Source organism: Apostichopus japonicus, chromosome 9, assembly GCF_037975245.1.
Source record: "Apostichopus japonicus isolate 1M-3 chromosome 9, ASM3797524v1, whole genome shotgun sequence".
NCBI classification, from domain to species: domain Eukaryota; kingdom Metazoa; phylum Echinodermata; class Holothuroidea; order Aspidochirotida; family Stichopodidae; genus Apostichopus; species Apostichopus japonicus.
In genome coordinates this window covers 19,173,244-19,190,093 of record NC_092569.1, presented here as the reverse complement: position 1 = coordinate 19,190,093, position 16,850 = coordinate 19,173,244, and the positions used below count along the sequence as shown (strand labels likewise).

Here is a 16,850-nt window from a genome sequence, read left to right as displayed (position 1 = left end):
TGTAAAGACAGCTACAGACTGTTACCCTCACATAAGCCAGCAAATTACTAAGTCATTAAGTTGCTGATTATTTTTAAGGAAATTCTGGAGGAATCATGCCAATCCCCTCTCCCCACCCTCAAAAAAAAAAGACTGCAAAGAAATCTTACTTGTGTGAAATTCTTTCAGTAAAATGGAATTAAATTTCTTCTTCAAAGGAAGGCCTGTGGAACTGTTTATTAGTGTAAACAGCCCTTTCTCGTTCACAGCCTTCACCATGTACGGCCCAAGCCAAGAGTTTTCTAGTTTTCCTCCTCTACGGACATCCTTCCTAGCATTCCGGACAAGAACACTAGAACCAACTTTAAAGTTCTGAATAAAACAAAATCCAGCATATATACGTTAACATCATAATACAATGCATATGTTGCCATTCATTTAACTACAGTGCAGATTTTAATGCACAACATAGTACTATGTAATTACCTTTTCTGATTGGTGCCTCTTATCAAAATTCTTTTTTTGTCGTTCTTGGGCTTTGCTGATATTTCCTTTCACAACACCTTTGATTTTTTCCCGCGACTGTGCCATGGATTGATAAACCTTCTCCTGCTGTGCATCGCTGCAGTCGGTAGGAGATTCTGGGTGGACCATTGATTCTTCAATGTCGACTGGTAACAATGGCTCTCTGGATATATTGAGATAAATTAGCAATCGATTATATTCACAACACTTAGTTGACTGAATAATATATAAAGTTTCAAATATTTTATTTTCACTATTATAGACCAAGGAACCATAAATTTGAGTCACATCACATACTTGAACCAGCACAAATATAAAACAGAAGTATATTTTGTGCTGCTATAGGTCCAAATTGCATACCATCCAATCATGATATATATACTAAGTATATGAAAAACAAAACCATGTCAGTGGCATTCATTGCATGTATCTTTTAAATTAATGGGCATGCATTAACAGTTTAATGAATGTTCTTTTTTACCTGCTGAAGAGTGTACCATATACAGGGTTAATATTATTTGTTTAGGTATTGTAACTTAAAAAAGGGTTATTGATGGTCCTCTATTTAGCGGTTTTTCCCAGGACCTGGGATGTGTCAAATTAGATTTTATCTTATAGAGGATTGGTGTAGCTATGCAGGATTTGTCCAAACTCTCTTGTCCCTTATTGCCTTTTCTGTGTATATGGCCTTAGCAAATGTAAACCTCTATTCTGCAATGGTAGGTTTGAATTATTACAAACCTTCCAAACATCACAACAAATGGTGAAAGACCCGTTGAAGCATGTTTGGCTGTTCTGTACCCCATAAGTATTGAGGACAGCATTTCATCCCAGTCATCTTGGTTATTGTTGACAACTTTGATGAGTGCCCTTTGCAAAGTTTGATTGAACCTTTCATCCAGCCCATTGGTCTGTGGGTGGTAGCTGGAGGAAACCCTGTGGTCCACCCCTGTCATGTCAAACAGGGACTTGTTCAACGCATTCACAAATTCTCCTCCCTGGTCTGATATAACAATTTTCATGCATCCAAATCTAAATAAATGGAAACATTTAAATCTATTGTTAAAGTACTGATTACGAGCAATGTAGTGAACTACTGGCATCTTCAAAGTGGCTGCGTGGTTTATTCAGGAGATTATTTTAGCACCGATTTAAATAAAAGTAAGTTAAACACTGTCATAACATGTTGTTTTAGATGCACTGACTGTCATCCCACTAACATTTTCTTGACATTAACTTAAAAAACAACTCAAGAAATTCCTGTAACCATTTGGCCGCTTTCTGGGTCACAGGCGCAACAGAGTGCAAATGCAGGTCTACATAACTAATTTCATAAGTATGCTATGTAAAGTAGAAACAAAAGTAGATGGATATTTACCTGGCCATGGTTTCAAACAGAAAGTTTGCGACGGTTTTGGCTGTTTTGTTCCTTACGGCAACGGCCTCTGGCCATTTTGAGAAATAATCACACAGTGTTATTACGTACTTATTTCCACTAATGCTCTCTGGAAGGGGTCCAATCATATCCACACCGACCTTAAAAAGAAGTGAAATAGCATTCAGAACCATACACAATCATACCAATTGATGTTCAAGTGATTTATGTCTGAGTTTTGTAGACAAAATACTGCTATTAAGGATTTCCAATCATGCTGATATATACTCATTGAAATTTAACGAAAGACTACTCGATGACTGAATGTGCTTAAGCGGGTATTCTTACACTGCTAATAATGTACACACCATTAACAATTCTCGTACAGAACAGAAAGCTGTATCAAATTTTGCAAACACTTGGATACTGGACAGTGAAACTTTTTAAATTGTAATTTAAATTGCATGATTTAGGCTTTTCTTGATTTAAAAGTATTACTACTCACTCACACTTTTCAGCACAAAGCTTGGTGGCTGTTTATTAGCAACATGATACCTACTCGCTTATCATGTTAGCACCACAACAGCCATGTAACCAATTCAAGAAACAACAAGTTCTTCAGAATTCAACATATAGTTATAGTTGTTTGAATTCATCACCATGAAGTGTATATTGGTCATTAAAGTGTCAAATGTGTCATTTGATGTAAGCCATTGGCAACAATTAAGGTAGGCCTCATGACCCTGTCATTGCGGTACTTATGTTGCACTATATTGACAAAGTAAAAAGTAAACTGTCCAGGTGGGACGTTGAGGCCATTCCTTGACCTTTTTTAATTTTGTCTGCCATCCACCCAACTATCATGGAGTGCTGAAACAATTTATACTCCCAAAACACACACAGGAGACTGTGTTATCTTGATAAATGACAACAAAAGCAGTCTAAGTAGTGACTCAGAAGGCAAAAAAAAAAGGAGGGGGTTACATTCTTGAACTTTTAACCACAAAGACCTTGGTAATATACAGTATCTTCTTGGACTGAAATAACTGGCAACCATCAAGGAAGCCCTATGTTATTAATGATATGTGCTGGATTCCAGTGGGTCACCAGGGGTGTCCTTGGGGGGAGGGGGGGGGCACGAGCCCTCCCAAAAATATTGTGACCCCCATATGGGATTTTTAGTGTGAAAGAATATACTCAAAGTAAAACTTTATCTGCTTCAATTAAGAAATAAATATCGGACAGACTAAGCCTGAAAATTCTTGAATTCAATTCCAGACAGTGCATCCATATGGAAAGCCATTTTAACATTTAATCGGGAATTTTAGATATCTGAAATTGTTTCTTTTTTCAGATATCTGAAATTGAATTCGAGATATCTTAAATAGATTTCGAGATATCTGAAATTCTAATTCAGATATCTGAAATTGAATTCGAGATATCTGAAATTGAATTCGAGATATCTAAAATAGATTTCGAGATATCTGAAATTCTAATTCAGATATCTGAAATTCAATTCGAGATATCTGAAATTGAATTCGAGATATCCGAAATTGAATATTCGAGATATCTGAAATTCTATTTCAGATATCTTAAATTTAATTCGAGATATCTGAAATTGAATTCGAGATATCTGAAATTGAATTCAAGATATCTGCAATTCTAATTCGAGATATCTGAAATTGAATTCGAGATATCTGCAATTGAATTCGAGATATCTGAAACGCATATGAATAAATTTCCGATTAAATGTTAAAATGGCACGTATGGAAAGCCATTTTAACATTTAATCAGGAAATTTCAGATATCTGTAATTGAATTCGAGATATCTGAAATTGAATTCGAGATATCTGAAATTGAATTCGAGATATCTAAAATTCTATTTCAGATATCTGAAATTGAATTCGAGATATCTGAAATTGAATTCGAGATATCTGAAAATGAATTCGAGATATCTGAAATTTTATTTCAGATATCTGAAATTGAATTCGAGATATCTGAAATTGAATTCGAGATATCCAAAATTCTATTTCAGATATCTGAAATTGAATTCGAGATATCCGAAATTGAATTCGAGATATCTGAAATTGAATTCGAGATATCTCGAATTCAATTTCAGATATCTGAAATTCCCTGGTATTTCGAGATATCTGAAATTGATTTTAAGATATCTGCAATTATTTGTAGATATCTTAAATAAATTGGAGATATCTGTAATTTAATTTGAGATATCTGAAATTATTTCGAGATATCTGAAATTCCTTATTAAATGTTAAAACGGCTTTCCATACATCCATACAAGTCACCAGCTTAGTGAAATATGGAAGAAAGAAGCCCGAATAAAGAGATGCAACAGCAAAGTCAATTGGCATTGGACTTACTTGGTGCCATACACTGGTCACTGGTATTGGATGAAGTTTGGCCACCTTTTTGTCGAAGGTGTTATTACTCATTTGGCATGCCTCACATTGCTTCACATATTCTAATACATCATTCGCAATCCCACGCCAGTAGTATCTGCTTGTCACCTTTTCTAGTGTTTTTTCACGTCCATAGTGACCACCTATGAATAAATTATCGTGAACTGAACATGAATTGACAGTCCAATTAAAAATAACAAAATACATTTACATGATTACAATGATAAAACTTGGAGATGATTAAGGTACACTAGCATATATAGGTAACAAGCTTTTTCTTGATTCAACTACCAACTTACTCTTAAAAGGAAACATTGTTACAGAGCAGTGGTGAAGCAAAAGAGCTTTTTCCATATAGTTAATGCTAGGTTAGGTGTGGGGGGGTGGTCAAAAATGCAAAATTGGGTGACATAAGAGTATTAAAACTGTGCATTTCATAACATAACTGTTCAGAAAATTGCTAAACATTCAATTGTTTTTATTGTAACTAACACTGTGAGACTCTGATACCAATTTGTTTGTTCATTTCCAAACCTATTACTGACTTCTTCAAACCCAACTGTTACGGAAGTCCAATGGGAAATCTCTGAAGTGAGATGCAAGTCACATGCAGTGATCTAGCTGATAGTAGTTGTCAGGAGACTATAAATGGCCTGGTAACCATTTTCATCACCTTTGAATGTGGGATGGGGAACAGATCTATAAGTACCTGGATGAGTGATTGATAGTTAGTCAGAAAATTGCCTTGGAATCTGTCATTGAGATGACAGGGTTACACCTAACTGGTATAGGAAGCACACAATTGGCACACAGTATTTATTATAAGCATTTGAAATGTTACAAATTAATCTTTGAATGGATCTTCAAAGTATTTTTTTTTATATTGATGACAGAAACTAACACTGTAGACTTACAGCATAGAAGCAACAGTATAGAAAGGGAAGTCTTCTTGTTTATTAAAAAAGTAACATATTTTACTCAAATGGATGTTGTTTAAATAAGCAGATGGGTTCATTGGGGATGACTTTTGGACAAAAGGCAATGGCTTTGTTCGTACTTCACTTATGCATATGAATGTACTTACTGCCTAGGAAATTTTATCGGATACTTCGTTTATAACAACAATTCACCTACTGAACTCTTGCTTCATATCACAATTCAGGTTTCTTTTTATTTTGAAATTCATAACAGATAATGATGAAGTCCTCTGTACATGTTTCCCTGTTGATTTAATTATACGCAGCTACAAAAATTTCCAAAACATGTTCTTTGCAACAACAAAAAATTATGGCAAAATTCCCGATAACTCCAGTCATTAAAGTCTACTGAATGTGCCACCATCATGATCATCTTTAATTTATGCTCAGTAAATTATAACATTGAAGTCAAATGAATGAGGTACATCTTTCATTCTGCTACTGGCAATCTCCACACATACTCCCTATACAGTTGATATGTATATGGTACGTGAATGAAATGATGGGTGAAATCACCACTCGTTTCCTACAAGCTTTCTTACAGAAATTGAAATGAAACCTGATATTGCTATTGATTTAGCCACCTCCTCGGATCCCTTCCTTTCAAATTTGGGTCTAATATTACACCTAAATACTCCTATCAATTGGTCTAATAAGTTCATGACAACATTTGGGATCAAACTAAAGCAAATTGTTGTGCATTTTTATTTGCTCTTTTTTCAATAGTTTCTCTCAACACCCAGCTATCCTACTGAATACAAATGTATTCACCCACCCTCAAATTTGTCAAAGAGATTACAGTATAGGCCTATTTTAGTTTCTAGGTCACTATTCTAGCAATACTACCATATATCACCAAGCAGTGTCTACAATTATGTGATAATGCATTGCAATTTTAACATAAATGATATAAACTTTAATTGTTTAACCTGCACTAACTTAATTGCAACATTGTTTTGCATATCGCCACCCACCTTAATTACTGTGCAAGAATGTTTAGTGAATTTTCATACCATGTACATGTTTGCATATAATGAAAATATTACCAGCACAAGGCCCATCGAACCGTACATTCGTAGCCAACACAGCTAACCTAATGACAATGAAGTGATGGGCAGGTGGCCAACTGATTACCTATAGCATATATATGCGACCTGCTGCAGTGTGTGAGCGCATCCCGGCCCCAACATATTAAAAAATATGTGAAAATCTCTCAAAAGAAAGACAAATTAAAGTATCACTCCTTAATTTATTGATCCCCAAAATAGACAAGGCAGGGACCCCCCTTTCCCCCTTGTTTTTTAACTAGTAAGGGGACTAATCCCATGTCATCTTTTCTAGTATAATAATAATTTCAAACACATACTCATTATTGAAATTAAAAGCTTGTATTCTCATATGGTGGCATGGGTACATACTACACAGCTGATATATGTAACTGACAGTTGATCTGGAAGATTTGGAAGTTACCACAGTAACCTAAATTATATCAAGTAGGCTTTATTTCAGAGATTGTCAAATGCCAATCGGTGTGGCTTAAATTTGAATAAAGCCTATTTGCCCGTCGGAAATAGCTGGGTTTACTCTCGAAGTCCTAGGCTATGGTTCTATAGTGTCTTGCCTCCTAATTATGCATCACGTTTTTCTCTAACACTAACCTAACTTTAGACTTTTCAGTTCTACTTCTAGGTGATTACAAATAATGAAATATAACTATAATCTGCAAGGTCCCAGGGGGCCTAAGCACTTTATATGCATATCTATTGAGTTAATTTTCAGTGGAAATAATTCCTATAAGTTTTACACAAATAAACAAATAATACACTTACCGCCAAATCGTTCGTGTAAGCTTTGAATTTTGTGGGTTTTGGCCACTTCACCCGTAATCACGGCCCTAGGAACTTCGTTGCCATGTGGGCCGACGTAAACTAGGTCTTCATCTCCAGTTAGTTTAAAGCTCTTCGACCTTCTCCGTATCGACCTTTTTAGATTTAGAGTAGATTGTTCAGGGTACAGTCCTGACGAAAGATATTTAGCAATGATAATGTACTCTTCATCGGTATCCAGCCCAGGAGAAGTCATCTTGTAAGTACGTTAACGGTCTCAATTCTTGGTGCTCAACCGAATGGTACAACTGTGCGTGCAAATATGCAACTTCTAATAAATGTTGGGCCTGCGCGTTACATGCAACGTTAAAGACGTACATTCGACTTATAGATACTTTTTACAGTAGAATGCAAATACGCATGCGTGAAATCAAAACTTTTTCACACCTAGAATGTAGAGCGCGGGACATTGCCACATTTCCCGCGTACTGAATAAAATATATTGACTCTGACCCCCATATTTGACCTCCATGCTCCGAATAGCGGGGAACTATCGCCGCCGCGTATCGGTTAAAATACATTTACCTTCGACCTACATGGTTGATCTTTCTCCAACGTTTAGAAATTCCGACCTTCCAAACAACTACCCTAATGGTAGTAACGATTGATAAGCAGCAGAGTCAGACCATGGAGCTATAAACGTTTATAGCTCCATGGTCAGACAGACATGACTAATTAGTTCGGAAGATGGGTTTAACATTCATCATGCAGCCTTATGACAGTCGACGATCGAAATAGAGCGGACAGCGTCTCTCTGGAGTGTAGTCTCCATGATAATAATAACATTTTGCCGCCTCTTCCCACAACAGTCGACACTCGAAGTATTAGTTATTCTTTAACCGAGTTTTGAGGGTGCATGCTGACCGATATATAACATCGTCAACCTGGTCTTCGCTAGTAAATTACCTCCATTTAAGTATTAAGGGAACGTAGATAGGGCCAGAAATGTTTGTCACTCAACAGAACCACGTTAAAGCTCTTTAAAGAGAACCCGGACACTTTCCACGGTGGCGTAGAAAGCAAGGGAAAGTGTCCCTGAGACACTATTCACGCAAATGAGACACTATTTCCTAGTAATAAGTGTCCTACGGACGCCCGGACACTCATTACTGCCACACTAGCATGGGGATTCCGTCGCCAAACCGGGCACGTTGTGCAAGATGTGAAGGTCGTCTGCTCACTGTTTGCCTCCTAGACAAGTGAATCATAGGCTTAATTTAGTTTAGTAAGAAAAGGATCAGGAAGGACAGTGGCCCCCTAAAAAGGACGCCGATAAACCAAGAACCCAAACTTTAAAAGCTCAAAAGAAAGCAGTCTCCCACACTGCAGTTAATACCTCTGTCAAACGCATTTACACTTTTTGACACCGTAAACAAATCAGGCAGTCTAGCTATCCCACTCATCCACAACTCTCTGCAGGAAGAATTTTTTCTGACATCCAACTTACTCTGCAGGGGACAAGGGGCAACGTGCCGCCCCACCCACAGAATATTAGGGGACTGAATAGTGACGGCTGAAGAAAATTGAAACTGTGTGACCATAAGGGTAAATAATGAGCGTTTTCTTCCACCAAAAATAAGTTAAAATACTGTTTTTTAGTTTTTAGTCCTAATAGGTGTCAATTCATGTCTAAAAGGGCATATATTTTTCTCGATCGGCGGTGGCTCTTAGTTGAAGCTGTAAAAATGTTGCTGTGCCTCCACCCCCAAATCGGGGGACGAAAGTGTGACTTTGCTCCTCACCCTCCGCCCCCCCCCCAGACCAAAAGGCTGGCTAAGCCCCTGAAATTATTGCAGAATGTGCCCAAAAACCTAACACTTTGAAAAATGTGTATCTTCCCAATCCTTCTAGCTATAGACTTAGTTTGAGTGTTAGGATAAAGCTGTAATGTTCTAGAACAAGCCCATCACTTTCAAACTTAATATATATTATCTTCTTTTACAGGCTTCCTTAATGAATATCGACATAGCGCCACCAATTTGTTGTCAGAGCTTTATGCAAAATAGGAACGGTGCACGTGCGTGTATGTATATACGTGTATTGTTTATAAATTGTATAGCCTGGAGGAGGGGCTTTCCCCCAGTTCTCTCCTCATGCCAGTCCTTATATCTCGGTCATTTTTCAAACAATTTCCACAATTCTAGTCTCAAATGATAGGAAATATATAAGATAATAATATTTTAACATAAATACACCAAGAACAAAAAGTGTTTTACTATTGGTAGTATGTATTCCAAAATAAGCTATTTGGGGACCTAATTTGCATAATTATTCTTTTAACAATCCTTATATCTCGGTCATTTTTAAACCAATTTCCACAATTTCAGTCTCAAATGATAGGAAATATTTTAGATAATACTATTTTAACATAAAATATACCTAGAAAAAAATTTGATTTCTATTGGTAGTATGTATTCCAAAATAAGCTATGTTGGGACCGAATTTGCATACTTGCATACATAATTAGCCCGAAATAAGTGAAACTGATCAGATATGAAATTTACAATAGTTACCTTTTCCATTGATGTAAATGTTCTTGTACAAAATATTCCTCTGAAATGATGTAAATCGAGTCCAAGAAAAATCACTTTCTGCTGAAATAAACTAGGTCACACTGCAAGGCTGAAGAGTAATAGCCTAATATAACTGGTTTTGCGGATCAAGGAAATTTTAACGTACGTGTCACCATTTCCATACCGGATTTAATTCTTTAGGAAAATTCGCAAATGGTGATTACAGGATTCGTAACTCACTTAGCAGCGTATCATACCTATAACCATCAAGTCTATCTGCAGATTCGTGTTACTTCATGTTTTCTATTTTTAGCATTTGGGAAATTCCACTTTTACTTTGGATATTAAAAGTACTATGTGTGATCCAGCGCTATGTATGTCATTTTGGTCCTGACATAGCTGTGTAAGGAGGCAAACTATTCGTAACTATCACATACCCAATACGACTACGGGACTCGAAATGATGGCGGAACATGATGGCTACCGTTGGCAGAACGATATAAAAGTCTTATTTGATACGATCGTTGCAATGTTTAGCAAGTTTTCAAATGGAGACGAAAACGCAATTGCGAAAAGCCGCAAAATGAAAAGGGACATGAGGAATGCGTACGGGGGAGATATTTTATATCTTTCAGCTAAACCGGATTACTCTGACCAACTAAGGCGATGGACATACATCTACACGTACCTCCCACGACATGTTCACTTAGTGTATGCTGCTCTGTGTACAGCTGACACTCCAGAACTTAAGGAATCCCTCAAGAAGCTGAAAGAACAACCAATCGTCTGTTGTGTCGGTGGAGGTCCAAATTGTGATGCTCTTGGGCTGTGCATATTTCTGAAGAAAGTGGGATGTAAGGGAACCTTGACGAAAGAGGTTTGCGTCCTTGATGAATATGATGACTGGCGTCACACTTGGGCAGATATGAAACAGCAGTCGCCAGAGGGAGACCAGTCTTGGATGCCAGAAACAGAATGGGTCAAGTGTGACCTGGTCAAGCCATTTACCGATGACAGTGCGGAAAAACTCAAGAAGGCGGATATCATCACCGTGATCAAGTCCCTTTCATCCGTAGCAGCATCATCAGAAGGTAAGTTTCAACAACCTAATTCCTTTCTTGAAATTGAGTTTGCTATATCCCATATAGAAAGGCAACTCCCCGAAAAAAAAAAGAACGTTGAATTTCGATAACTAATTTTAGATAACTGTAGTCCTAAGTTCCACTGTAACTCTTAGACGAAAATATTGAGAGAGAGCTGCCTTTGCGTGATGTCCCATTCATAGTTGCTCAATTTAGTTGGTAAATAGTCATAGGCCTACATCAAACATAATTTATGCTTCGTCGGTTCATTTTGAAGATATGTTTCAAATCATGAGATTTAATGCATCAATGATTAGAGTTTGACACGATTTGTAACAAAATTTGTAACAAAACGAAACAGCTTCTATAAGACAAAAGATAGCTTCCAATTGTTGTGGGTTATGCGCTGAGAGCGTTACATGGTCCTGCTAAATAGGTTTCCTATCAAGAGCATGTAATGATATCTATACAAACAGCAAATTGTTTTGGAATGAACAAATACAATAAATTGGAGCGACCATTCCAGCCAATTCAATTCTTATGATATATTACAGCTCTGGGGCTCAACCACGTATATTAGCACCCCCACCCACCCACCCACCCACACACCCCAACCCTCACCCACCTCCACCTGACAGAGAGCATATAATATATTTCTCTGGTTAATACAAATATAAAATTATTATACGGTACAATCCTAAACTTAAAAGTAAATATGGCATCATTTTGCACTTAAGCGCCTTCTATTTAACAACATTTCTTTTTGGACACCCGTAAGATGTAAGATATTAGTCCCCCTTCCCAGTATAAAAGAGGGGATGCGCCCCTGTCAATTATTGAAGTTGGATGCAAATGGTGCTATATTATGCAACTTTTGAAACAATGTTAAGGAATTGGTTTGGACAAGGTATCGACTTTCTTTATTTTGTTAAGAAATTAACGGTTCATTATACTGAATCTGATGTACTACTTATAACCAATGTTAACCTGACAAGAATGATTACTTAACTGGAAACAAACTGTTACACATTTTAACTTAGAAGATATCGGTCATTTCTTTCGTTACAGAAACTGTTAAAGAGATATGTGATCGAATAATGAAGATGATGAAGCCAAATGCACTCCTACTGTTTATAGATAATGCGAAAAGCAATGCTGGCGAATTACTCCTTGAGGCCAGACGTGAATTAAACGGAAGTAGCCACAAATTAGTTCTTCATGAAGAAGTTATGACAGCTAACTTGACATCATCTAGACGAGACATATACTCATATGAAGCGGAAGCCTTGATTGAATACATGGAAGATCAGCCAGTATTGAAAGCAGGTGACAATGAAATGATATTAATACATAGGTTTGAATAGCAAGTGAAAGTTGGTGACTGTAACCAAATAATGTCCCAAATCTAAGCATGAAACCATACAAACAGACTTGTTCAAGTATACTATATGACTATGTTGGAATTATTGTTCTTTCTGCATGTTTGAGATGTTCAGTTTAATAATCTTTTTTTTTTTTTTTAAATGGACTGTTACCGTTGGATGTACTTTTTAGATTTGTCCTTCATGTTGGTGGAAATATAGTCATGTCTGACGGTGGGAGGGAACTTTTTACAAGGAATGGATTGTCTTTTGCTAGGAACGAGTTATGTTTGCCTATAATACCGGAACTTTCCTACTCGGTAGTTATTTACTCTAGTGATTGACTAAACGGCGCACTGTTGAATTGTAAACTATAGTACGGTCTGGGCGACTGGGAAATTCACAGGTCATGTATCTGTATTTACCAATCTAATAGAACAGAGAGAATATTAAAACAGTGTATGGCCGCATATTGACCGGGCGAATCAGACAAAAAAAAAAGTGGGGGCGATTTGTACGCCAAAAGAAGTATATATGTTTTTTGTGTCCGTATAACACTGTGAATGTTGTAAAAAAATCAGAACGTGGGCCTCGATATTACATTATTTTTCTTAAAAAATAGCCCTAGAGTTTACTTAAAAAAGGCTTTAACGTGGCTCTCTCGTGATTCGAAATTTCTCTACTAATCGGGGACAGAAAGGTGAACAATCGAAGTGGTTCTCTGTGCTGGGGCTAACACTTACTGTATATCCGTAATACTACTACAATGTATTCTACATAGCCTATTTAATAATCAGTTCCAGTACTGTGATATACATAATAATTGTTACATGATACCTATTTCCTTCCTTGCTGTACAAGTTCAAATTCAACGGAAATCAGCAATTCAAACAGCTTTAAAAGGTAGTACCGGTTCCTCATGTCCGGGGACTTAGGGAGAAAACAAGAACATAGAGGGTGAAATTAATTCATGCATGCTTGTTATTACTACAGGCTGTCATATATTATTAAACCAAGGCACATTACAGTAACCCTAGAAAAGAAATTGATTATTGGGCCACGTGAAGAGATAATAACCGAAGGGAATGGTATCACATATGCAATATGGGGTTATAGCACCCCTACTTTGATCGGTAAATTAGAAATTCTGATAATTTAGATACCCCTCCCCCCCCCCATGTGATAGGTTCCCCCTACAAATTCTTGGTGCTCATGGGGTTCAATTGCCCCTTTTACTTCCTCGCAGGAAGTTGTTATGACTATGTCTTTATTCTTGGAATGACTTTGCTTTGTCCTCCATGTGAACTGAGTAAGCCAGTATCTAACCCATCAGCCAACATATTCTAATGTGAGGTTTATCCCATGAGATGGAAATCTTGCTCAAACAGGTGACCCTTGTGTTCACCTCTTTTTGTATGAGCTCATTTCCTAGGGCTACGTCACTAACTTGTTTACACCTGGTGTCCTATAGTAGTTAAGTAATAATGTTGGTGTTTCTCAATGATGAGTAAGCCGATCATCTGGTTCCTTTATCGCCTTATTTGAGCTATGCAGGACGTTGCATATATGGCCACATTTTCCTGGCTTTATAAGAGGGCCAGTTTACTAGTGATCTACGTCACTGACTTGACAACCCGCAACAGTCCAGGATATCGGAGACATCATCAATAGAAATTTTTCACTAATTTCTTTAAAGTTATGAATCACTATGTATTTTAAAAAGGAAGCTCTAAAGTTAAATAATGTTCTAGTTACTCTGTTATATGGCTCAAAGCATACATATATGTTTTGTGTTTAATTTAAGTCATGCCATAGGTTAATATACTTTTATATTCCATTGTTTAATTTAGTAACTATGCGTTCCCTTCGATAGGAACATATAACCAATGTTGCTTGTCCCATTGTACTAATTATTTTATGTATTGTGTATACTATAGGTTACACTAAGCCTATATGCTATCTGTATAGTAGGATCTATCTTTTGTGGAATCCATTAGCTAGACCATAGCTGATGTTTGTTCTTTAATCCCATTTAAGACAGTTCGTGTCAAAAGTTGACCCCATTGTTTTTGATTATATTGGATATTTAAATTAGACCAATCACTTGACAATCCTCAGCCGTCTGTGATGTCGGAGACATCATCATTAGAAATTATTCACACATTTCTATAATAGGTTCGTTTGGTTTGGGTGGGCTACGCTAAGGCCCTAGTTATAGGCACTTCCCCATCAAGCTATGATGAGCCCCGGACCAGACGTACGGCCGAGCGGGTCTGGAGCGAGGAGTGAGCCCCCCCCCTCTCCCAAACAGTTGTATATCCGAACATGGTTGGGAAAATATGGTCTTGATAGTTATCTTTTCTGGAAATGATTACTTTAAGTTTATTGTTTTATTCTCTACCCTTTGCTTTCCTTCTTAGCTTCTTTAATTATAAATACACAAAGTTTGTAGCCATGTATATATGCCTTTGTGTAATCCTATTTGTTACTGAAACCTGACGTACTTTGTTCGGCCACATTATCTCCCTGCTACAGGGCATCTTTGGTTACTTTGTTCAACGCAATGATTGATACATAAGTGGAAATCGGGAACGACAGTATATGAGTGTGGTTCATGCAATTTTTCTGAAGATATGATCACTTTACTGCTCACTTTGTAAATCTCTTGAATATGCGAGAAACATAGAAATATAAGTTCATTTTTATGCAGGTATAGGACTGATGCCTATTGCAATTGATATGATACATTGTGCTTGGAACATATTCAATTTGAAAGTTTAAATGGTGATAATTAGGCTAGAATCTTTTTGAATGTTCACATTTTTTTTAATTATTAAAGCTTAATTTCAAAAAGAAAACTTTATTGCCTGTATATTATATCGCATTCGAGTTTGTCATTACGCCATGATTGCTACGTGATATCAAGAATCATCGACGTACGTATTTGCATACAGATTACTATTAAATTCTGGATATAGTTTGAAGTCATCAACCTGATATACATTTTAATGTAATGGTCTGTTTGTTGTATACATTTATAAATGTTTACTTATTCATTTTTATTTTCTGGTCATAATATATGGGGCAAAAATAAACAAATGCATAAGTAATTTCGTTACGTGTGTTTTGTTTCTGTCATTGTTAACAATGCGACCCGTACGTGACCAACGCCTTCTTGTGGCATATCGCATAGCAAACTTCACGCTTGTATGTCGTTTAAATTGTCCCTTTACTTGGAAATACAGAGAAGAAGGTTGAAATAAGTACCAGATTATTTCAATTTCGTGTCCAGGCTCCAGTTTTAATTTGGTGTAGTGCTAGGCTATTTAGTGAGGGTGACAGTAGCCTGTTGATCACACGTTGTTAATATTAGAACCGTGTGTGTACTAGCCTCAGTGGCGTAGCCAAGGGGGGGGGGGCGTGGGGGGGGGCGACAGCCTCCCACGAAAGCTTGTCGACCCCTGTCGCCCCCACTGGGATTTTGGGTGTCGAAAAAAATTACATGTGCGAAAAATATATCATTGGTCTGAATGGTTCGAATCTCCATGATGACCACTCATGAACGACCCTTCGACCGCGGACCTGCAGTAGGCTATAGTTGCTGAAAAACCGGACGTGAAATAGCGCATAGACCGGGTTTTCACTTCTGGGACGTACCCTGATGCTCTTAAAACCGCTAAAAAACCAACTTGTCAAGAAAGGAGACAATACTATCGCTGAGAATCAGTCTATCACCCTAATACTGTTTCAGACGCAATCTTTGATCATGTCAGTTTGACATAAAGTTCGGTCATTCATTTTGTTACTTGGCTGAAAGCCCAGTCAATCTTTCCTTATTTTCCACGCGCAATTTGCAGATTTGTTAAAAAATGTCAATGCCGGTGTAGAACTCACAATTTTGTGGTATGACTCGCAGGACGGCAAGTCGAGAAACTCACATGCAGTCGCGGCGGATAGCTTCCTTCGCCTATAGTATGTCCGGGGACATTTTGGGGCGTCGTTCCTATAGGCCTATATCTGAGGCCCTGGGGTCATTCCTTGACCGACTTGGTGCAATATATTGTGCATTCACAGATTGTTAGTTGCCATGGGTTTTAACAGATCGTCCCCGTTTTCGCGTAGTGGCGATTGAGCACTTTTGGCGAAATTGAGTTAAATATTGTTCTTACCTATTTCGAGAGAAAAGAATCGGTCGTTTTTCTGACACATTTTTGACGAATGTCCACCTAAGACCCACTCTCCTTTTCACATACTGACGAATACTTAAGTCATCATTACAACCACTCAGTAACACTATTTGTCTAAGGTCCATGCATTTTTGCATATCGACGAATATTACCCTTAGGAACAAGCCGAACATAACAACCATGTCATACTGACTTGAGAACCAACAAACTGCCATTTGAAAACACCCAGGATTATGGGAAGGTTATATCTTTATTATTTCCACCTCGTCCTTTAATTGATTAATACAGCATTTTATACACGATAGCATAACTCGTGAAAACAGAATGAGGTGTGGGTCAACAATAATATACCTGAATAGTAGCCTAGTGTTAGGATTGCAGTACATTCTATGCTTGTATCTGTTGCGCGAGTAGCTATAGACAGTAGACTGGAGTAACGCTATTTATCTCTACTCAATCGGTGTATCAGTGTGACTGTTGGTACATTTAATTAGAGCTATGTGTAAACGAGGAAACAGGTGGTGTAAGTCACTGACGGATATTGA

General features: G+C 37.4%; 2 protein-coding genes across 2 annotated transcripts in view; both read left to right on the top strand.

Annotated features, from left to right (window-relative positions):
• Nucleotides 1–16,850, top strand: part of LOC139973219 (uncharacterized) — a 63,358-nt gene that overhangs the window by 33,452 nt on the left and 13,056 nt on the right. The gene's annotated exons all lie outside the window — the stretch shown is intronic.
• Nucleotides 9,904–15,222, top strand: LOC139973220 (uncharacterized). Its single transcript, XM_071979749.1, has 2 exons — nt 9,904–10,766; nt 11,826–15,222. The coding sequence occupies exons 1-2, from the start codon at nt 10,136–10,138 to the stop codon at nt 12,119–12,121; spliced, it is 927 nt and encodes a 308-aa protein (XP_071835850.1). The 5' UTR covers nt 9,904–10,135; the 3' UTR covers nt 12,122–15,222.

Bases quoted from the DNA above. Each gene is read 5' to 3' on its own strand.
- LOC139973220 (XM_071979749.1), top strand. From the start codon at position 10,136: ATGATGGCGGAACATGATGGCTACCGTTGGCAGAACGATATAAAAGTC. The intron at 10,767-11,825 runs GTAAGTTTCAAC...CTTTCGTTACAG, and splicing joins CGTAGCAGCATCATCAGAAG to AAACTGTTAAAGAGATATGT.